At 39.1% G+C, this 22,850-nt stretch overlaps 1 protein-coding gene across 1 annotated transcript; it reads right to left on the bottom strand.

Annotated features, from left to right (window-relative positions):
- Nucleotides 1–1,839: 1,839 nt before the first annotated feature.
- MEDAG (mesenteric estrogen dependent adipogenesis) lies at nucleotides 1,840–15,190 on the bottom strand. The gene is made up of 5 exons (XM_063305715.1): nucleotides 14,750–15,190; nucleotides 7,419–7,528; nucleotides 5,697–5,809; nucleotides 3,766–4,051; nucleotides 1,840–3,414 (listed from the first exon to the last, which is right to left on the bottom strand). Exons 1-5 carry the CDS (start codon nucleotides 15,040–15,042, stop codon nucleotides 3,290–3,292), a joined length of 927 nt encoding a protein of 308 aa, XP_063161785.1. The 5' UTR covers nucleotides 15,043–15,190; the 3' UTR covers nucleotides 1,840–3,289.
- Between the last annotated feature and the right edge of the window lie 7,660 nt (nucleotides 15,191–22,850).

Consider the following 22,850-nt stretch of genomic DNA (forward strand, 5'->3'; position numbering starts at 1 on the left):
CCTCCTCCCCTTTTTCTAAGATGGCTGTCTAGCTTCCCCAGCTTTGGCAGCTACCAGCATTTACAGGCCCATTCTAGGTTTGAGAGAAAGGTCTGCATTGTAAGATGCAGAGGATAATGGTGTGTTCCTTTTTCTGCTTCCTCTCTGCATCCAATCTAGACTGCCACCTTGTGGTTGGCCATGGGCAGGCCGCCTAAGGGTTCAAGAAAGCTCTCTTCCTGAATGTTGTGACATTTGTAGATGCCCATTAAACACCTACATCCGAGTTTCCCGTGTTATTTTTTTTTTAAAATCCCCATCTCTTACTGTAGATGGTTAGGTCAGTGTTTCTCAACGTTGGCAACTTTTAAGATGCTCAGATTTCAACTCCCAGAATTCCCCAGCATGCTGGGAGTTAGTCCACATGTCTTAAAATTGCCAAGGTTGAAACACTGGGTTATTTTTTTATTTATGGTTTTATTATCCATTTTGTGTTTTGTAAACTGCTTTGAGATACTTTTGTATGGAAAGTGGTGAGAGTGTACATGCACAAACACTGAGACCTACCTTGACAGAGGTGGCAGATACTGGGAGGCACATTGCAATTCTCTGCTGCAAATTATCTCTAGTGCAGTGATAGACCCCAAATTTATAGTATGACTAACCATCAGTCACAAATAATTTGTGTTTTATTTCAAGGCCTCTAACTGGCAGTTCTTTGTGTTTTCCATTACTCTGGAACTCTTGAAATATGGCCTATAGTTAGGTTTTAACTGAAAATTGAATTTTTTAAAATTAGGAACACAAGTCCTATTAGGAAATGAAGGTATAATTAAAATCTGCTTTCAGTTATTCGTATGCTAAAAAGGTCATGCAGCATACAAAACATTTAAATAGGTTTCTAGTTGCAAGATCTGTTGAGCTGAATTCAAAACTATTAATATTCAGATAAGCCTTTTATCCTGCCAAATTGTTTTCAGATTTACTGTATCATATGAGCTCACTCCTTCAAGATTTTACTTGTGGGAATTGACACCAGATGTTGGCTAGGTGCTAACTCCTAGTTTTTTCTTAATCTGAGGACTTTTTAAATAGAGGAGGAGGAATAGTTGGAAATTCATAATGGAAAATTGATATAATGGGAGGAGATGCATCAATCGGAATTCCTAATAATAAATTTAGATAACTTTTTTTTTTAACCCCAATGGGGGCACTGAGAAGTAATGCTGAGGAAACCTTAAAGTTGGCTGAAATACGAAAAAATAGGTCGAATTAAAAAATTATATGGACTGTTTCCAAAATATGTCAAAGAAAGACAGCATGCTTGTGTTTAGAAGAAAAAAAAAGGAAAAAAATCGAGTGCACTGACATGGAATGGAGTACCACTGAAACGGTATAGCTAGCTGGAACAGTGAACAGGAACATGGCATAACAACTACTTGCAGGGCATGTTTGTGTTCTAAAATACATTTGTTAAAAGTATCAAGAGATTCCACTGAATTGCTAGCTTCACCAGATAGGAACATTAGTTCCTCCTGTGGATTCAGGGAATTTGCTAGGGACAGTAGAAGGATGTTCAAAATGAAGGACCAAGAGGTGCAAGTGGTGGTAGATTCATGCTGCAAAGCTTGGATTTTGAAGGTTAGTCTGGATATTAGCTGTTTTGTTTTTTGTGAGGGGAGATTCAAAGTCCTGCTTATTTATTTATTTTATTTTCTATCCCTTTATTTTTATAAATAACTCAAGGCGGCAAACATACCTAATACTCCTTCCTATTTTCCCCATTGTGGTTTTGACGTTATAATGTGTAATACGTAAAACTACCTTGAGAAAAGAAAGAGAGATCCATGTAACCTCTGTTTATTGTGAAATAAAGATATATAGAAGGCACTGATTAGGCAATTGTTTATATACAGAAACTGAATATTACTTCAAACATTCCTTAAGATGTAGACATTTAACACAATAATAAAGAAAGCCTGCCAGGAAAAAAAAAAGAATTTTATGGCACATTCATTCCAGTCATTCTTTAAATCTGCTGGCACTCTCCAGATATGGTGGGCCTACAGCCAGAAGGCCATTCAGGTGGGGATTCTAGGAGTTGCAAACCTAGAAGGCATCTGGAAGGCATCAGTTGGAAAAGGCTGCTATAAGCCCAAATTATACCATGCAATTCATATTTAACAAGGTCAGGATTTCCATGATGAAAAGATTATACTTCCGCTATGAAAATAGTGTTTTAACACTATGGCATAAAGAAAAAGTAAAATATTAATCAGGCAGCCCTAAAGTGACTGAAGTTACAACCATTTCTGTCCCTGCCCCTCCCATATACTGTGAAATACTTATCACTTACACTTTCTTTAACCTTCCAAGGTATTAAACTCTGATTCAAAGCATTTCCTTTAATGTATTAGGTTTACATATTCCAGTAGTATCTGAAAAGAACAAATGTTTATATTTTATTTGAGAGGTACAGTGTATGCAAAGTAGGACTGCACAGCGCTTTGGATTCAATTCCAAAAAAATATTATGGAGAGCACAACGTAGCACCTGTCTGCTGCTATTTAAAGCAGTCTGTCTTTTCCTAGGACAGTGCAACAGCTGCAGCCACACAATCCTGGGAAAAGATATAGCTGCTTTAAAGAACTGGACAGATGCTGTGTTTGAGTATTCTGAATCATCTTTGTGAATTAAATCTGAAGCACTGTACAGCCCTTGTGAAAATAATGTCCAGTGAATGAAAGTTAGCAAAATTTTCCAAGCCAGAACAGAGCCAGACTCTGTCAGCAGCTGACTTCTGGATCAAAAGACTTAGAGTATTCCCTCTGCCAGTTCTTTACCACCATCCATTTTACAAAAAACCTCAAGTGTAGTTCATAGTCCAGTACTATTTGTCCTAGCTACTCATAATTCAAAGCTGTTTGGAATTGCCAGAGTGTGATAAACATTGGAGCAATCATAAAAATAATGTGTATTTCCCTGACTCTGAAAACCTAGTGATTATTTAGAAACTACTGAAATAATCCAGGATTAAAATCATTCTGGCTATATGCTTAAGGATAACTGGAATACCAAAAACTCCAGGCTTCAATAGCCTTTAATGTTGAATATAGAACCAGGTCTGCAAGTATCACTTCAGTAATCAGTCAACGAAAGCAACATAGAATGCAGATACATCCTATTATTTGCAACAAGGCAGAAAAATAAAATTTCTCTTTTGGGAATTCCCTGAATCCAGCAATAAGGATAATTCCAATGTGGTTATCTTCCTTCTTTCTTCAATATATCTTTCTCAGTGTTAAGAAAATCAGATTTCAGTACTTGACCTGTCTCTAGACTCCTGAGACCCTGAAATTGTCCAGAGTGCTAAAGGAGACTCCATCCAAGTTGACTGTGATGTCAAGTTGCCATTAAACACATCATCTATTGAAGCTGCAAGGTAATACAAATACATATGTAATGTCTAAAGAAATAGCAATCTTCCCCACCCTGACCAAATGCATTGTTCTACAATACTCATAATTTCCAGACAATATTATCACTGGCTGAGCTCAAAAATTAGACTTGAATGTATTTAAAGGACTGAAAAGAAAAAAAAGTGCAAACCTAGTATAAACTACAGGTTATGTCTTACCATATTGTAGAACCTTGTCAATTGTGGCTTATTCAACACACCATGGCTAAACAAGAATGCCTTACTGCAGTGTGTGAACTTAATCACAGAATAAAACTGTCCTACCTATGAACAATGTAATATTTAAAAATAATAGATCACCAACTTACCCCTAGAGGTAACGCTGAACTTCCTGTCTGAAAAGCTGTTTGAACGTAAATTTGCTTCACTCATTTTATCCAGAAATTTAGTTATAATTTCTTTCTTCTCTGGATTGGTACTTGATAAGTTAAGAACTTTCCCATTCACTGAAACAGTGCTTTTGCTGAACCCAAACCAATAAAAGAAATCAAATAAGGCATCAGTTTTGAACTCATAGGAGAAACTCAGACTTTCTTCATTAACCAGATGGGCTTTCAAAGGAAAAAACTTCTTTACAACATCTTGGAAGTCAAACTATACAGAGAAAAGAAAAATGATCGTTATTGATGGATTGATCCGATACTCCAGAAACGGATGCAGCCCTTAAAGCCAGTTTTTGCCTCCCTTCCCCCGAGCCCCTTACAACTGCCATTTCTGAAAAGTAACTTTGCAGTTTCCTCTCATTTTGAAATAGGAAATGCATTAAAATTGTAGCTTTACGCTTAACATAACTTCTAAAAAACAACCATTCTTCTGAAAACCTTGAAAAGAACTTTAAAAATTCTGGCCATGTCTATCCATGACATGGTAGCTCTCACTTCTCCAAAAACTTAAATGAGCCCCCCATCCCACTTTTTCACCCATATAAATAAACAAACATTGTTTTGGAGCATTTAGCATGTAAGACAATAGTATTAAATCCCACTGCCTTAAACTGTTGAAATTTAGCTAGTCTGTGTGTCTTTAGAATTAAGGAATAGCTTTCACATTTTTGTTCCAGAATGGTAGATACAATCTGATACCAGCAACATTAACAGGTGACTAATGCAATCAGTCTGCATTTTTCATCCTGAGATCTGATTTTAAACAAGAGACTGTCATGGCTACTACAACACCTGAACTTATTGGACTGTTCTGCTTCTTCCCCATCTCCCCATGTGTACGGTTGTCATGTTCACCGTTGCGATGTTTAGGCATCGTAACGGTTTACTTGCCAAGGTGCTGATACGTGTGCTGGCTGGGAGGGTGCTGCTGAGAGCCTTGTACACAAGACGTGCTGGACCGTGCCAGGGAGGAATGTGTTTGGGCTATCTCTTAAATGTCAAGGTCTTTTTGCCCGTTGATCAACAGAGCTCGTTAGGAGCACCTGGGAATGTGGGTTGTACTGTATGCGAAGGAGGGGGTGAGCTGATGTTTGAAACGCTGATATTTAGTTTGAGTTTAGGCGCGCTTTTCTCATTCTCAGCTTTTTACCTGTTTGCACTCTTTTCTAAATAAACCCAGAACCTGAATTGTGATTTTGAGTCTGAGAGTTTTATTTGGATAAAGGCAATCATCACAACGGTCTTGTCAAATACTATATAGTCTTCCAGAATTTTGGGTGGGCTTAGCAGTATGGGGTGACAGTAGTATTAAGGGCAGACTCCATTTGCTGGAAACATTGTAGAAATGCAATTTGTCTGTTGCCATAATTTAAAATGGTCACCAGAAAGTACAATAACTCCTGCTTGGGTATACTGTATTTTACAAAATAGGGGAGGGGGGAGGTAAAGCACAGTATCTCTACTATGTTCCACACAGACCATTAGAAATGTTGCCATCCACTAAGTTTTATGCATACAACAACATATATGTGGACGCATTCTATCCCTAAAGCATCCTAGAGTTTAAATAAAAGCTGTTTTTAGACCAAGTGTGAGTCCTAGCTGCAGGAACAAGATGGTTTTAATAACTTGGACAGTAGTCCTGAGCTGTCAAATAACAAAGCGTCAGAAAACTCAAACTCACATTCCCATTTTCACTGTATGGGTGAATGTATGGCTGTATGAATATAGTAGATCTAGGGGAAAGGCTTTCCTAATTTATCCAAAGAGCTATGTCCTTTGCCCCTTAAAATTTGTCCAAACTACCAACCTGAAGATAATAAACTTAGGTCGAACAAGACATGTGCCTGACTCACCTGAAGTTTATAGCTTTCTCCAATTACAGAAGATATTACATTGTTCATGCTATTCTCAAGCTGTCTTCTCATCTTTGGGTGTCGAGTATTCACAAGCAAAGCGTATGTTTTTTCTAGTGGGATTTGACATTGGTAAGGTGGAAAACAGTAATAAACAGTAATAAACATTTGCAGATCTCAAACATTCCTTATACACAATATAGTTTTGCCCCTGGGTTGTCGTACACAATACAAAACAAGCATATTGTACCTTTTCAGAACCTATACATTCCCAGGAAGGCATTCTTATGGGGTGCAGCCTTCCTCAAGCTTCCTTACGGCTCTCTAAAATATTTTCTTATCTTGAGTGTTGAAAGCAATTTCATACACTACAGGCAAGTATGATTACTGAATTCCTTCCTACTCAGTTATGTTGGCCCCAAGACAGCTTAAAGACATTTCAGTTCTCCAAAGCTTTTGGTTAATTGGTACAACTTTAAGCAAGATGGAAATACCTTCTTTTCACAACTTTTCAAGAAATTTGTGGTTTTACCTATTTTAGGAGTTTACATTGAATTACAGTAAAACCATTTTTAACAGATTCCTGAGGGGATATCCATTACTCTTAACTATATGATACATATATAAAAGTCATGATTTCTGTCAATGCAATGATGTCATAATGCAAATGATGATAATCACATATATCTCAATTTACGTAATTACATCTGGACTGTTTGAAATTAATCTGTTATTTGGGTTGCATCTTGATGAAAATTGGGTCTGTTGCATTAGAAATACACTAAATGGGGATTTGTTAATCAACATTTTGGTTTTTTGATTCTAATTGTTTTAAATGGTTACTAATTGTAAATATTTTCAAAACATTTAATTGTATCTCTGCCTTAAGATTGTAATTAAAATGAGAATGTGGAATATAAATTCTATAGATAAATATGTTACTTTTTTGTTTGTCTGTTTTGCTTAATTATTGATAGGCTTACTATTGATGTTTCAATCCTTGATCATTTAAATTGTTTTATTGCCTTCTACTGTAAGCAATTTTAATCTTAGGAGAGCAAAACTATAAATATTCAAAACAAATAAGCAAACTGCATCAGAGAGTTCTTATTTAATGTCTACTTTATACTTAATTGCTTTTATGCTACATACTTCTGATCTAGAGTTTAATCCTGACCAGTCTAACAGAATTCTTCTCTTCTGACTTTCTAAGATACAATGACAATTTCATCATCCTGTTTCACTTTAAGAAATCTTATGAATAGCAGATCTTTGATAGTATTACTAGCTCAGTTGCTGAAAGTTATATAAACTGCTCCATTTTGTTGCAGCTGGCTGGCAGAAAAACTTGGATCCAGTTAAAACTGCCATGGTTCTACTTAGGATCTCTTACAAAAAAAGCAGACCTATTTGTATTCAAGTTAAGCAACCTATTTAACCATATGGAACCCAAGATACAGAGAACCAGTTTCATCTAAGCAACATGCAGCTTAGGAAGTTGGCCGAAACTGAAGGTAGCTCTATTACAGCAAGAGCCATGTTGCTATAAAATTAAAATATTTTTATATACTTGCAATCTAACCTTGCCAGTTTAACAGAGACATCACAACCTGCCCTTTCATCCAAATTCAATCATGCCACTTTGAAGTAAGGATCCAATTACCGTTTTTATAAGCTAGGCAATCAGCCTGTACATTTTACAGTAGCTTTACCGGTACATACCTTTTGAAGAATTATATTTTGTTCTAACATTAATGAAAAACACCAATGGCCGACTCAGTATAGTCTCTCTGTAGTTTTTGTAATCATAATGGGTATTCAGCTCTATGTGCCTGTTCAAGAGAATAAAGTTGTGTAAATATTCAGGCCATCAGTGAAACGAATTTAAAAATGCAATTTCGTGTGAACTCAAGATAAGTTCTAGAAGGAACACTGAACACAGTAAGACTAGTTTCTCTCAAATGTACCCACCATAGTTCTTTATGGCCCATCATATGTGGGAAAAGAAGGGGTTAATGTGTTGAGGAGCAGGAAGTTGAAAAAATAATTTATGGAGGGTTGTAGGACAACCAGGAGAAGCAGCAGCTTTCAGCCAGAACTGTGATGACATTAGTCCTGACCACAAATATTCCTCTATCTCCAGAAAAATAACTGGAAAAAGAAAATGCAGTCTCACCACCATACAGAATATAAGGTCTGTGCAAAGCTTCAGATTCAGTCCAAAAAGTGCTTGGGAGCACACCAGGATGCAAATTTAGCACCTGCATGCAACTACTTAAAGCAACTAACTTCCTAGGATTATATGACAGCTGCATGATCCCATAAAAAGATACAGCTGCTTTAAGGACTTGTATGCAAGTGCAACATCTGTATTCTGCTGTACTCCAAAGCACTTTTTTGGAATAAAACCCTAAACACTGAGTAGCTCTAGTGGATATATTAAATCAATCTAATGGCTTAATGAGGAACACACCCACAGGAAATCACAGTCTCTGTCCTACTAGTGTGGCTTGGAAATGCCATTTTTGGCTAATTTATAGCTTAACATATCAAAACAGGATGTACACTGATTCTGTCCACGCCTAACTGCAAAATGTAGGCATAAGTAACAGCTGAAAATAATTACCATTCCTTTGGTTGGTCAAAGACAGAAGATGCATGCAACTCAGGTTCGGATGACACTAGGCTCAAAACAAGGGAGAAAATACTGCTGAACTTTATTAGTCCCAGGAAGCATGACTAACGTTGAAGGATGCTGGGAGCCATAATTTAATAACATCTGGAGAGCCATAGGTTTTCCATCCTTATCCAAAACTTAGTAGCAACAGCTATTTCCAAGCTTCTCAGTTGGGAGGCAGAGATATCAGTTGTGTTAGCAGAAAATTCCAAACAGAGCTGTCAGCCCAATTTAGCATAATGCCCAATTGTGCCCTGAAATCATGCCATCTAATCTTTGTCCTGTCATGTGTCTACATCCATGGTTTGGTACTTACACCTGCTACTGCTAGAGTCTACTTACAGAAGAGTGGGGTTTTTTCCCCTAAGGTACAAAAAACTGGAGCTCAAACTCCAAGTATAACCCAAAGCTTAAGGAGAACATGTGCACAAATATGCCCAAGAGGTTTTTCAGTTTGTAGGTTTCAAAATAGACATATAGATATTTATGGAAGAATTATTACCAAAACCAAAACAAAACCACCTATAACTCTTGCTAAAGGAAACTGGTTTTCTGAAGCTATGTTTAACCATGGCAACTTTAAGATGTGTGGACGGTAACTCCCAGAATTTCCCAGTCCACACATCTTAAAGTTGCCAAGGTTAAGAAACATTATTCTAAAGGATAAGCCAAGTTTCCTACTTTTAGCTGATAAGACAAAACTTTTGATCCCATATTTTTCCTTACAACCGCTGCTTGGGACACTTGGTTTATTTCTGCTCAGTTTATAATGGTTTTCATTTTAATGTTGTATTTCTTTGAGCCTTGTTGGACGGGGTGACATAAACTGTATTCAAGAAATAAACCATGATATAGTTTATGGCATGAATAAAAATAAGTTTTCTTTATTTCTTTCCAACAAAGAAGTTAAAACTGCAATTGTTTTATAGAATGTAGAAAACAAAAATGAAAACCTCTAGACTTTGTGTATATAAAGCTTAAGATGTTTACTATTCATTTTATTATTCTCCTTGTTCTTCATCCTCTAAATTGCACTTGGCTTTGGAATGTTTACCATCAATAGAAAGAATCTTGGTTTAGAAAAGTATTATTTTTGAAGTACAGCTCATGCCACATAATTAGGCAGAAATAACTTTTCTGAAAACAGCATCTTTAAAAAAAAAGTAGTAAAGGACGTGTCACCTTCTCTCACTTAAAAATCCGTATCTTCTAGAATTTAAGGCTTCATCTTTTATTGAGTTTGCCAGATTAGTCGTATAATATTCAAATGAATTTATCTGGGAGGGCACAGTGAAATGAAGCACCTAAAAAACAGTTGAAGAAATTTGTACTGTAGTTCTTAATAATTTAAACCAGTTTCTGTATGTTAAGAGATGCAAATCTATTCCTTAATTTCAGAGTCCAAAATTCTAAGCAAAAATGAAATTCTGTGCATCTACACAATTAACAAACCAAGGTCCAGCTGGATTTACAGTACAGTTGTTAAGCCAGGCTATTGGGCTGAATGGATGGAATACTTGTTTGTGAACTGGATAGAAATACCTGAATCAAATAAAAACAATTTTAAAAGAAAAATCTTAGTTTGTGTACGATAGCCAGACTACCCTAGAATTCAGAAACTCTGATCAACTTTAATAGATTGATGCAGTTCTTTTTCATATAAACCATGGCTCAAATCCACTGATACTCTTAAAAGCTGTAGTCAAGATAATGCAGAAAAATAAAGCACATGGTCTTTCAACCATTTAAGCCCTCCTTAACTCTGTTTGGTTTTCAATTTAAACAGATTCAGATAATCAGTACAGAATGCCAGGCCTAGTCCAAAGAGGCAGAAAAATGAAATGTGAAAAGCTCACAATACAGAACTTCAAAAGCTTCCTAATTAATTTGGTACATTTTAACAGAGATCCAGATCTTACTTATGTAGCAATTGTGGACAGTTCTATGGGACTAACCAAGTACTTTTGTTTGCTCAAGGAACCGACTGGATTGTGCTGTATTTATTTAATTTCCTACTACAGTATGTGTTTATCCAGCTTGATTAACATTTTCCATGTAATGGTTGATGACACTATATATTTTCTTCTCTCCAGAAAAGCTTTGTTACAGATAATTCTATTATTTTAAAACTAGAACTAGTTATTTTGTAAGCATATTGCAGAAAAACTAAATGGTTCGTTTTCCTATCACGGCTAACAGGTTTCACGGAATAAATAAAGTACTGCAAGCTGTCAGCTAGACCTTAGAAAATTTGGAGCTAGAAGAAATGAGCATACCTGCATCCATGAATCAGCTAAGCCAGACATGCTGGCTTTCCACTGAAAGTGATTCATTTTGCAGTGTATAAAGTGTGAGGTACAAATTAAGATGGTACAGCTTTTTAAATGGAAAAGGCAATGGAAAATGGAGACACCATTTGCGTTTGAAAAATGGAAAGAGAATCAAAATTACAAGCTCCAAATTCTCTAAGGAAAAAAAAAGATTGGTGGCAAAAGACAGACAGATGCCTTCATCATTGTTTTAAGTTAACGAATGCCCTTCCTCCCATGTTAGCTTTTATAATACGCATATGCCTATTGCCATGTTACCTGGTTTGCTTCTCCCACATCTAAATTGCAGCTCTATCTGGTTTAATATTATGGTCAAGCCAACAGGTCAAAAACATTAATTGCACCTTCTCCATTGAACACCATCTTTTCCATAGAACTGATATCCTGATGAGCTAGGTGTCTGGCAGGCATGTCTAATAAGGAAACAGGCCATAATCTCCTACCACGATTCTAGTAACAATGAATCCAGGATTATTAAAATGACCCAAGGTTGATCTCTCAAAAGGGCAAACATCCCCCTCAACTCTTCCCACCAGCATTGCTGTTTTCTGGCTTTAGTAAAACAGTGACAGATGTAGCAAAACGGTATCTGCATTAGGTGATGTTGTGAACTCTTCCCTGGCCATTCCTTTTACTAATCAGAGCAAGAGGCATGTGCTTACAGGAGCTGAACTAAATCCCTCCTGTACAGTATTTCTCTACCTTGGCAACTTTAAGACGTGTGGACTTCAACTCTCAGAATTCTGGGAATTGAAGTCCACGCATCTTAAATTTGCCATGGTTGAGAGACACTGCTCCAGTATGTTGCCGCCACAGACTTTGTAAGCACCGCTTTCCTTGTTCCCTAAAACAGCCCTGCTGAGTTGGGTTTCACGGATGGAAGACTCAGCCAACTTCATCTGATCAGCTGGATCCAGAATCAGACAAAGGAGCAGGATACTAAAAGCCACCCTCTGAATTTGTCTGAGTCCCGGCCCCAATAGAACCATGGCTGTCTACAAGTTGCAAAGGAAAGGGTTTTTTTTTCCCCCTCTGCCTGCCTGTCTCTTCAGTCCAGAAACTCAATTTGATTCTCCATTTCCAAGCAAAATGGCATCTGTATAAAAAGATGATTCATTCTTAGCATGTGTATGAAAGAGAGAGAAGAAATGATTTATCCTGTAAATGTTCTTTTTGGCTTTATTTGCTGTGGCAAGAGTTCTGTTTTTTGCTTTCTACCTTTTTCTATAGCTGTACCCTGTGTAAAGTGAATCACCTCTTGAAATGATCCCTCTTCTCTCTGCATTCCTTGCCTTTTTTCCATTGGCTGAAGATACTATTTGAAGCCCTTGTCTTTCTGTTACAGAACTGAATGTATTAAAATCAATTAACTGCTTATTTGATTCCTTTGTATGTTACTCTTGAATATTCTCTGCTGCTTTATCCATTTTTACTGATTATTTGATTTCCCTGTATACCATTATTTCAAATATTATTTATCATATCACACAACAAGGCTGCAACTTACATACTTGCATCAGATTGCCAAAAGCAAGTTTTTCTTCACACACACACAATTAACTTTAGGTCTTATGCTATAGCTTGTATAAGAAACCTTACCACCATTTTGGAATACTTGCAAATATATGGTAACAAACCCTCTTTAGATCACATTCCAAACACATCCCGGTGCTTTTTCTCCCCATATATAGGGCCAAACTATTTGTCTTACTCAACTTTCCATATGAAAAGCATATCTGCATATGTTCAAATACAGAGGTTGAATCTGTATTTGACATTAAAGTGTCTACACTACAATCATAAGTCATAACTCCAGCAGTGGTGAAATTTCTGTTGATTTAGCTTACAGAAATGAACTGGTGTCTTTTTCATAATTTTGACTATTTTTGGCTTTCATGTAATTTTTAATGTATGCATTTTAATGGCTGTTTTAATGTTTGTAGGTTTGGTTTTGGACCATTAATAAATAACAACAATCTTAAATTACACAATACGTTTTGCCTCATGAAGAAAGAGTTCTTCCTAGCTAACTGGTAGGTGTATGCCAAGAATAAGTTGAAGGGTGTTACCCCTTGTACTCCTGGAGGAGAACCAAGGACTCCTATTTACTTTAGTGGAAAAGGCACATTTCAAGTGCTGCCTCTACAGAAGATTTCTGAAAACTACATAAAATACTTGCCATAATAATGTACTTTACAGAGATCCCTTCACAGAGCAAAGGAAAAGTCACAGCCACCACTTATCTTTGAAAGGCCAAGCTTTTATATGCTAAGCTGTATCAGACAACACAAAAGAAAACAAAAGTATGCAAGAATAAGTAGTTACTCTACAATTCTGTCAAATACATCAAGATTAGTAGCCACAGGCTACTTGTTTTATTTACAAACCCATAGGCAGAAATTATTTTAGAATGTCTCACAGGAAGTTAATAATAAAGCCTCATTGTAATAAAGCCTCATTGCCTTGGTGACCACACAGTCATTACTGGTGGGAGGGGAGGTGGTTTATTAATAAAAGCATAGTTTAACAGGTACAGCTCATTTCTTATGGATGAACAAATCCAGTCCATGACAGTTCCAGCAAAATCTAGCCAACCTTGGAGAACCACATTATTGAGCAATATAAACCGAAGACCTGATGGCATATAGCAGCATCTTTGGATTATTTCTGGTAGTACAGGGTTGGTTTTTTAATCAGTGTAGTGTCATCCAAGTGGGAAAAAACCTGGATTGGAATTTCCATCTACCCACTCACCCAGTGCTTGCCCCATTCAAACCACCACCCTTTGTGTCTTCTATTGGTAGCCATTTCTCTAGGCTGCACTATCTGGATGAGACAAGACCAGATGAGACCAACAAGGCCTCCTCCTCTTCAGCTGGGTCTACTTGCTATCTGATTTCTCCCTTCAAAGCAGGCCCTGAAGCAATCATTCCACTCAGTCAGTAGTTGTGAATGAGTGGTATGCACAACACAGATAAGACTAATAACTAGTCCAGGTGAGACCAGTAGTCTTTAGGCACACACTTACAAATGTCCTTCTTTGGAAAAGTAATCTTTTTGTTTCTATCTCTGGGAGCCTTGATCGGTGTGGAGCTGGAGATCCAAAAGGTTGAGCATTGTTGCATTAGGAGATGATTGCTATGCACAGAGCTGATTCTTAACATTCCCTCTATCTACATGATCCTTGTTCCTTTGCTATCAGGAAACAGCAGCCCCATGGTGAAAGGCAAGCTTGCCGGTCTGGCAGATATAAATCCAGATATAAATCGTGGCAAATAAAAACTCCCCATCTGAAAAGGCTGGCTGAAGTTCCCTCAGAATGCTCCAACCTTTTTGGCTGCACCAACCCCTGGGTTACTTTTGGTTTTTAAAATAAACTGCAGAATGAGGGGTGTCCTACATTTAATGAGTATCAGACACAGGCAAAGTTACCAGGCAATCCTATGCACAGTTTTTATTAACAAGGAAATGGCTATTTTAGCCATTGTTGTTAAGCATTGTTTTTTGCAATACATTCTTCTGCTCTCCCACTAGATCCTGTTCATCTGTTCAATCTGGCTCCTGTTTAGGACTATGGTTAGTGGGGTTCTTCTGCCATTCACTTAATACAGGACTGTTATTTTGAGAAGGAAAAAGCTGCACCAGCTTCCCTCCCCCAAGCCTGCCTTCCCTAATAAAGGCTCTCCATCTTTCTGAGTCAAGAAACAGTAACCCACTTACCCACCCTACCATTTCATAGCCTGCGAGTGAGAAACACGAGTTCGGTTCCTAGACCCTGATTAGTGGTTGGGGTTTAGGCCCATAAATAAGGGACCGTTTTACAGATTACCTCTTAGCTCCAATGCCTGCTACTAGCCACCAAGGCAGGCAGCAGTTCAGCAGGTAGAATTTTTTTCAAAATTAAAAGAGCTCAAAGTACCAGACCCCCTCCTCCCGCAACCCTGTAGGATGCAACTCCCACCCCCCGGGTGGGTGTTTTAAGAAGGCGACCCCCTGGATCAAGGCGAGTGCGGGGAAATAAGGAGAGAAGAAAAGCGTCCGCTTACCTCTTGAAATAGCCGGTGAGCCTGCACTGGTGTCGCCCATCCAGCTGGAGAAACCCGTCGCTTATCACCGTGAAGCCGCCCCCAAGCCGGCGGCTGAGCGGATTCAGCACGGCCAGAGTGTCCCCTTGCAGCTGGAAGGCGTCCGACTGCAGGGACAGCAGCTGCCGCAGCGGCAGCACTGCCATCTCGCAGTTGCACGTCCGAAGGCTCTGCAGCTCCCCCGAAGAGACGGAGGTCAAGCTGGGCCTGACTGAGGTTGCCGGGACGGAACCGGACCCGCTCCAGGCAGCCATGGCGGTTCCGTACACGGAGCAGCAGAGCGAGAACGAGATGCGGGGGGAGGCCAGCGGCAACAGCTGGCACGCCAGGACCCAAGGCACTGCTAGAAATTGGCTGCCGGCCTCGGGGAAGGAATAAAAAGTACCGAGGCATTATAGCTCCGCCTCTGAGCGGCCGGGGAGTAAGGGCGGAGGAGCAACGCAGCCTTGACCGCTCGCCTGGATGTGTCATCCTGCGCAGCCTCGCGGGAAGCACAGCTGCGGGGCAGAAAAGTCCGCCGGATTGGCCAGGGCGGGGTGGCGGGGGCGCTGGCCTTCAAAAGCAGCCCTCAGAGAGCTGGCTTCTTTTCCCACCCCCCGACTGCCTCTTTAGCCTTACTGCACGTTTAAGGTATTCGCAAAGAACAGGTTCGTTCACACGTGCGCCCCTCCCCCGCCTTTCCTTTGGCCAGACGGAGGAGGACTGCTTAAGGATGATAGCCTAGGGGTTAGAAGAACTTGAGAACAGGGTATTATAGGCAAAACGGGGGACTGGCTCATGCTCAAATCTAATCCCCTGGTAAACGGCTACAAGAAAAAGCTTCGTGGGGCTGTGAAATTTCGCTACAGAATTATAAACCCTGTTTGTAGATCCGACCCTCCCCTTTTCCAGACGTGCGCTTGGCAGCTACCTGAAGGGTTTTTTCCATGTAATCCAGTTTCAGCCAGGAATTTCCCCCCTCAGGTAGAGAAGCCCTACATACCTGTATTATTATGCACCAAGAATCTTATCACGTGGCTGCGGAATATGTAGCAGAGCTGTAGAAGAACAGCCTTGTAACTTGTAAGTAAGTCACTTTGCAGTGGGGGGGGGGGGCGCTGTTAACCCCACCATCTTTGCAAAACTCCCTCAGAGTCTGCTGTTAATGCTGGCAGTATTCAGCAATGTATATCAAATCTTGTGCTGGCAAACTTGGTAACTACTGCAAGTTAAATGGAGTGTTTGGAGGGAATATGAATTATTTGTTGATGGCATTTTTTGGGGGGGAAGCCCTTGGCTATCCTCTTTTTAAGTTCTGATGGTTCCCCTTTTGTATTTCTGATAGGTCCAACTCTACAATATTGCTCTTGGTTGCACACTATTTTCTGGGCCCCATGTCAACCATTACATGGTTTTGCAGACATGCAGTGGTAAACTTACTTAAAAGCTTAGTTTATATTTACTGAATAGATGGCTTTCCTGGTGCATGACTTTTTTATGTGGAATGCACATCCATTTTAATAAGAAAACAATCCTTTCATTGCACAACACTAGTTACTGTAGTCTGTCTGATGGAATTATTTCCCATTTGGCTTTGTGCTTCTTTCAACAAGCCCAGTGGAATTTTTCACCCATTAACAGCTGGGTTCTACAACCTGGCATTATTTGACCCATGAGTAATGATTTTGCTCAGACTGGCTGATGCTGTTCCAAAAGTTAGGCACAAACTCCACCCATGGAGTGATGGATGTGCGTGATGAACGTTAAGATCCAGTCTTCAAGGACTGGGCAGCATCATGCAGTGGGTAACCTAATTTCCAGCCTTGTGTCCCTTTCTGGCAACTTGCTAAGTGCAGAGGGAAAGTGAGAAAATGGAGTGTCAGAAAAGATTGATTACTGGAAAAGGATAAGTCCTGGTGATTGCAGGCTGTGGACACATCTACCTTAGCTTCACTTCTTTCCTCTGCCAGCACCAGGCCCCTTGGGAGACTATTCTTGATAGTATGTGGCCTTTGGGAGAAAAAGGTGTTCCTTGCCGCATAGTAAATAAGTTATAGATATTGAAGGGCCGCAAATCACGGCTTAGGACCGGAGTCCTTTAAACCCGGTATGGGTCCCAATAAACTCACCAAGTGAGAAATAGGATAACCCTTTTATTTGACTGCTCAGGTAACAAGGGGGTCTCTCCTCTGAAAAGGAGAGCCCTTTGTGTTAGTAGACAGCATCTTTTATACCATTATCCATAAGATACAGTTACAAATATAAGGTGATTATTGGACCATTTCTGTCACAGGATACATAGGCATGCATACATTTGTGTTACCTATGTTAACTATACACTACATCTACACCCATCACCATTTAGGGATTGTGCCCTCCTTCAGGTGTAAAATTCCATCTTGGCCCCTCCTTTGGGAGTGGAATGATCTAATAATGGGAGGAGAATTTAACATAATTACCTGTCGGGTTACTTTCGGACAAGATATCCCCCATGTGCGCACGCTTGCATTCTTGTATTATCTTCTACTGGTTTCTGCTGGTTATTACCTTCCATTCGTGCCATCTCCCAACTTATACCTATCATGTACTTGCCAGCCTCCCTCATATTCCAACTTATTCTTAGGCATCCTTATCCCGCAGGAGAGCCTTGGAGCTCTTGAGACGAAGATATTATTTTCCTTGACAATTACGGCTTACACAGTTAGCTGAACACATACATTCCTTATAAGAAGGATGCTGGTAAAATTCTGTCTCCACAATATGTCTCACAAAACTACCCCTGAGTAGATCAACTATGTTACAAGGTTCAGTCTTGTGCATATTTAGTTGGCATTCAGGAAAAGCTTGATATTTAAAGTGGTGTTACTCTATGCTTTAAACTACACTGAAATTGTTTATTCTTTGTTGAGGGATTAGCAATATAGTTTAAAATCTATATTGTGTGATTGCTGCTTTATTAACTTTTTAAAGTATGTATGTTTGTGACTGCTTTACACAATGGTACTAGTTACCTTGGAAATTAGCGGGGCTGATTTTTCACACATTCCCATTCAAAGGCTACATATACTGTATGCTCAACCCTCTAAGTGCTTCTGTCGCTGAGATTTGACTGTGGGATGGGAAGTTACATGTTATGATGCAACAACAGCTTCTCAGAAAAGAGAATTCTGTAATGGTATCCTGGGGAATGTTAGATGGGAACTGATGTCTTCGCTCAATTATGAGAAAATCCCAGCATATCCGGAGCATACTAGTGATCTACTCTGCAGTCCTAGCACTTTTCTTCCATTCCTGACCCATCAAGACTTCTTTACGTCTATAGGCTGCTGGAGAGGAAAATTTAAGGTAGGTGTCCTTGGGTACGTGTGTATAAACAGGCAGATCAAGAAACATGTAAGCCAAATATGCATATTTGGGGTCATTTTCCTCAGAATGCATGACTTCCATTTGATGTATGGCAGTCAAGAAAGGGATGGATGCCATGAGTAAAGACATGAGCTGTTCATTGTTTTCTTTAGGATTAGGGGATCTGAATGGAATGCATGGATCACTCTTATTGCACGACCAGAGGATTCCAGTGGCATGTGGTTTGCATTGCCAAACAGCGCTCTGTCCTGGGTCTGAACTGCACAACAGACTCACCCTTGGCTGTTCATATTAATTTACACACAGCAATGGCCAATAGAGCAACTGTAGGCAACCTCCATATGCTTTAATTTACAGCTGCCACAGTACCGTGCCATTGGCTGTGTTACATAGGGGCTGATGCAAACCTTGTGGCAGTACCAACAAGGACAGAAATGGGGTGTGGTGTTTAACTGAATAACGCTTGTCAAAACCAAGCCTATCCACAAGTCCTTGAAATAACCATTTCTGTAGATAGACTCTCCATTCCAGAGAAAGATACTGTACTGAGAAAAACAAGTTCATATGTGCCTGTTGCACATGAGATTCGAACAGACACTCATGCCCTTGTTATCTCCCATATAGACTATTGCAATGCGCTGTACATGGGGCTACCCTTGAAGAGTATCCAGAAGCTTCAGCTGGTCCAGAATGCGGCTGCGCAGGCTATTTTTGGCGCCCCTAGAAGGGCACACATAACACCTTTGCTACGCGAGCTGCATTGGATACTAGTCTGCTTCTGGGTCCAATTCAAGGTGTTGGTTATCACCTATAAAGCCGTACATGGCATGGGACCAGGTTACCTAAGGGACCGCTTCTTCCCCGTTTCATCAACCCGTCCCACCCGATCATGCAGAGAGGGCATGCTGCGGGCCTCATTGATAAGAGAATTCCATCTGGCGGGGTCCAGGAGGTGGGCCTTCTCTGCAGTAGCACCCGCCCTCTGGAACATCTTGCCTCCAGAGGTGAGATTAGCCCCATCGCTCCTAGCCTTCCGGAGGAAGTTAAACACTTGGCTCTGCCACCGGGCTTGGGGTAAGGAGGAGAATAGTCATACTTGGGGCTGGCTAGTGCCTTGAAGTGCCCCTCCTACATAATGACTGAATGAGATCACAGCCATCTGGATTTTATTATATTTGGTAGTTCTGTGAAATTGTTTTATAGTGTGTTTTATATTGAAGTTTTATTATATATTTATTGTTTTATACTCTAAACTGCCCAGAGTTCCTCCGCTCGGAGGAGATGGGCAGTGACAAATTCAATAAATAAATAAAATTCAGTGTTTTCCCAAGAAATGTCATGATCTCACTGTTGCCATTTCTAGAAAAGAAAGTGGTTTCTGCAGCAATAGCAGGGGATAAACTGCTTATGCAGGCCATAAGAGTCATGCAATCTCCAGCATAAATAAGCTTTGTGTGTAGCAGGCAATAGGCCTCAGAAGTTAATATTTCATCAGATAATGTGCAGGACTGGATAAGAAGTTCTCTTGCCTATGGATAATCATATTTAGTAATTTACCTCAAAACATTACAATCTACTCTTCTTTAGATATTCACTCCCCTCCCATTCAGAAATAGGCATAGCTCACTTTATTTCCTGTAATTGTAAAAACGCCATTATATTTAGTTTTGTAAAAGATGCAGAACAATAAGTATAGTCAATGTACATAAACACAGTTTGCCAAAGTACAGTAGTCTGATGTTGCCTGTGTTATCCATGCCTCCTCAACCCTTGGCAATATTTTTGAGTTAAAAAATTAACTAACAAAGCATTGCCAATACCATTCAACAATGAGCACCATTTATTAAAAGGTCCATTCAGTTGCTTCCTGTTCAGCATTGCCCACTATCCTTACTTATAGCATGGACTTCTCTTATATTAGTTTATACTCCAACTTTCTAGTGAGTACTCAAGGTGATGAATTTCTGAAGAATTGTTCCATAACTAGTTAGTCTTATACACTTCAAGAGAAAATAGAGTGTGTGTGCTTTCTTCTCCTTTATATTTTTCTTTAATGGAAAAACATAATTTCATTATAAAGGGAAACCCAGTCTGTGTGCGAGTAGATAAGAGTGTGAAAAAGACACTTCAGTGCACAAAGGGGTATAGACGTGACGTATTTGTTTTCATCGCTTTAAAGCAGTATTTTCCCCCCAGAATCTAACAGCTGCCTTCTGCAGCTGCCATGCAATCCTGGGAAAAGATGGGTTTAATTTAAGAAATTGCAGAGAGGTGCTAATTTTGCACGTTTGGACCCCAAAGCACTGCTCAGCCTTAGTAGAGTGTTGGATTCACATCAAGGAGACTCAGACTCAGTTTCCCCATTAGCCACAATGCTGTACTGTAGTCTAATTTAAATGTTATTAAAGTTTCTTTTGAGAATAAAAGGGAGAGCCATATGTGTTGCCCTGAACTTTTTAGATTAAGGGAGGAATAAAAATAGAATAATCATGAATCAACATTTGTAACCAATTTGATTTGTCAACATGCATGCTTATTACAGAATTAGCAGATTTGCTTTGAACAATTCGTAAAAATTCAATTGCAAAATTATCTGCAGGAAAAACAGGAAATATTTTTTGGGTGATCTCAGCTAAATTTCAGTCACAATAGATTGGAAAATGAAATGAATGCTTATTTAAATTGTAATACTGTAAATCATTTGGGGTTTTTTTAGAAACATGTGCCCCAGTTTTTATTTAACATGATTTTACTGTTCTCTTTTTGAACTGTGTTGAACTGTTCTCTTTTTGATGGTGTTCTGTTGATGGGTGAGACATATTCAAATATGAATAAATTCTGCGAATGAAGGTGTGTATGTGTGTGATGGGATAGACTATGAATGAAGACAAAAGTTTTCATTTCAGGGCCACAGTTTATAATTACTCATGAAATCCTAGATCAGTGGCATAAGAATTCTTTAAATGATAAATCCATGCCTTTAAAATAGATTTGTGCTATTTAAATTAGGAAAACAGTATAAAGCACTGAACTAAATACCAGTCTTCTGCTGAATGGCCCAGTTGCAGCTTGAATCAGTATGTGCTTTACTCTGGAGAAAAGAAGGGTTGGATACAGGGTGGGGCTGCTAAGGGCTAACGGTACACCATCTTAAGCATCATCAAATGGATCTGCCTTGTTTATCTGTAATCCAGTATTGTTAAAAGCAAAACATAACTGGGGTCATTTATGAGACTGAGCCATGGTACTTCCTGTTTGGTTGAATAAGCCACAGTGGCTCCTGGAGTAGGGTTACTATATTTCAGTTGCAAAATTCTAAATGGAAAGAGGATTAAGTCATACATGTAGAGTAAGCTGTAAAGCTGATATCCGGAAAGGAAAAACTCAGCTCAGAAGGAGCTGAGGTTAGCAAAGGATACTAAGAATAACCAAAAGGGCTTCAGATATGTTCAAAATAAAAGGGGAAAAATCTGTATACCAGATGCTCAATGAAAATGGCGAAATGCTAATGCAGTGCTTTTTCAACCTTCGCTCCTTCAAGATGTGTGGACTTCAACTTCCAGAATTCTGGGAGTTGAAGTCCACACTTCTTAAAGTGGCTGAGGTTGAGAAACACTGTGCTAATGGATAACACAGAAAAGACAATACTCTATTTGGAGGGCTTTCAAAAGACAAAGGTACCATGTTATTTGAAGGTACCATGTTCTGTTTGAAGGGCTATCTAATCCTAAATATTTATATCTAGTGACTTGTAGTTGTCCATCAAACCCCAAAAGCAGGGCCAAATTCTAATTTTTCCAATGTACTGTATTTCCTGATGTCAGATGTATTGAACTGCTTTTTAAATAAAGACTGGATTACATATTCACCAAGCCACATTTAGTATAAATATGTTTTTAAAGCAACAACTGGCTGGCTTTATATTACATTCTAAGCCATAAACTTGGCTTAAAAACCAGAACAACTTTTGTTACACAATGCGGTCAAACAAATCACTTTACGGTCTAGTGTGTAGTGTGTGTGAAGCCAGCCGTGTCATTTCTTAAGTCTGTATCTACTGTAGATTATACTTGAGCATATCCACATCTTTTCATGCATTTTCTCTTTTTTGGCAATGCATGTGGAGTAGCTTACCATTTTGTTTGCCTATTTCTAATGGTAAGTGTAATTCATTTACAATTACAGTAACAATAATTCTTCATTTGCAGAATTTGTCCATATTCCTAAATCGGAAGCGTGAACAATAAGTCTGACATTTCACTGAGAATCTAAACTGGTTAAGCTGATAAATTGCAAATGCAGCATCAAAACAAAAGCAATACTCTGCTTATTCTATAAACCTTTTCTATAATTCAGCACACTTCAATCTGCTGTATTTGATTCTGTCTGCTCCTCCTTTAGTTTGTCAAATTCATGAAAGAGTTTCAGAACACTTTTTTTTTTAAACTAAGAGTTTAAAGTAACAATAATGGCTGTTTTCACCACAGAAATTCTTCAGCGGGGTGAGTCTGCTCAATTGTATGTTGGTTTAACCTATCAGGGAACCTTCATTAAAGGGAGACGCACCAAACAAATCCTTGCTTGTGTCTTTTGACCAAAGAAGAGTCTGAGGATATCCTGGCATATGAAGTTAGTTTATCTGCAGCTGAATAGTTAACCGCAAGGATTGAGAAAGTGGAGAAACTGCTCTGAAGTTCTCTAAGTCAGCTTTGTCAAA

This window comes from Candoia aspera, chromosome 5, assembly GCF_035149785.1.
Source record: "Candoia aspera isolate rCanAsp1 chromosome 5, rCanAsp1.hap2, whole genome shotgun sequence".
Taxonomy (NCBI): Eukaryota; Metazoa; Chordata; class Lepidosauria; order Squamata; family Boidae; genus Candoia; species Candoia aspera.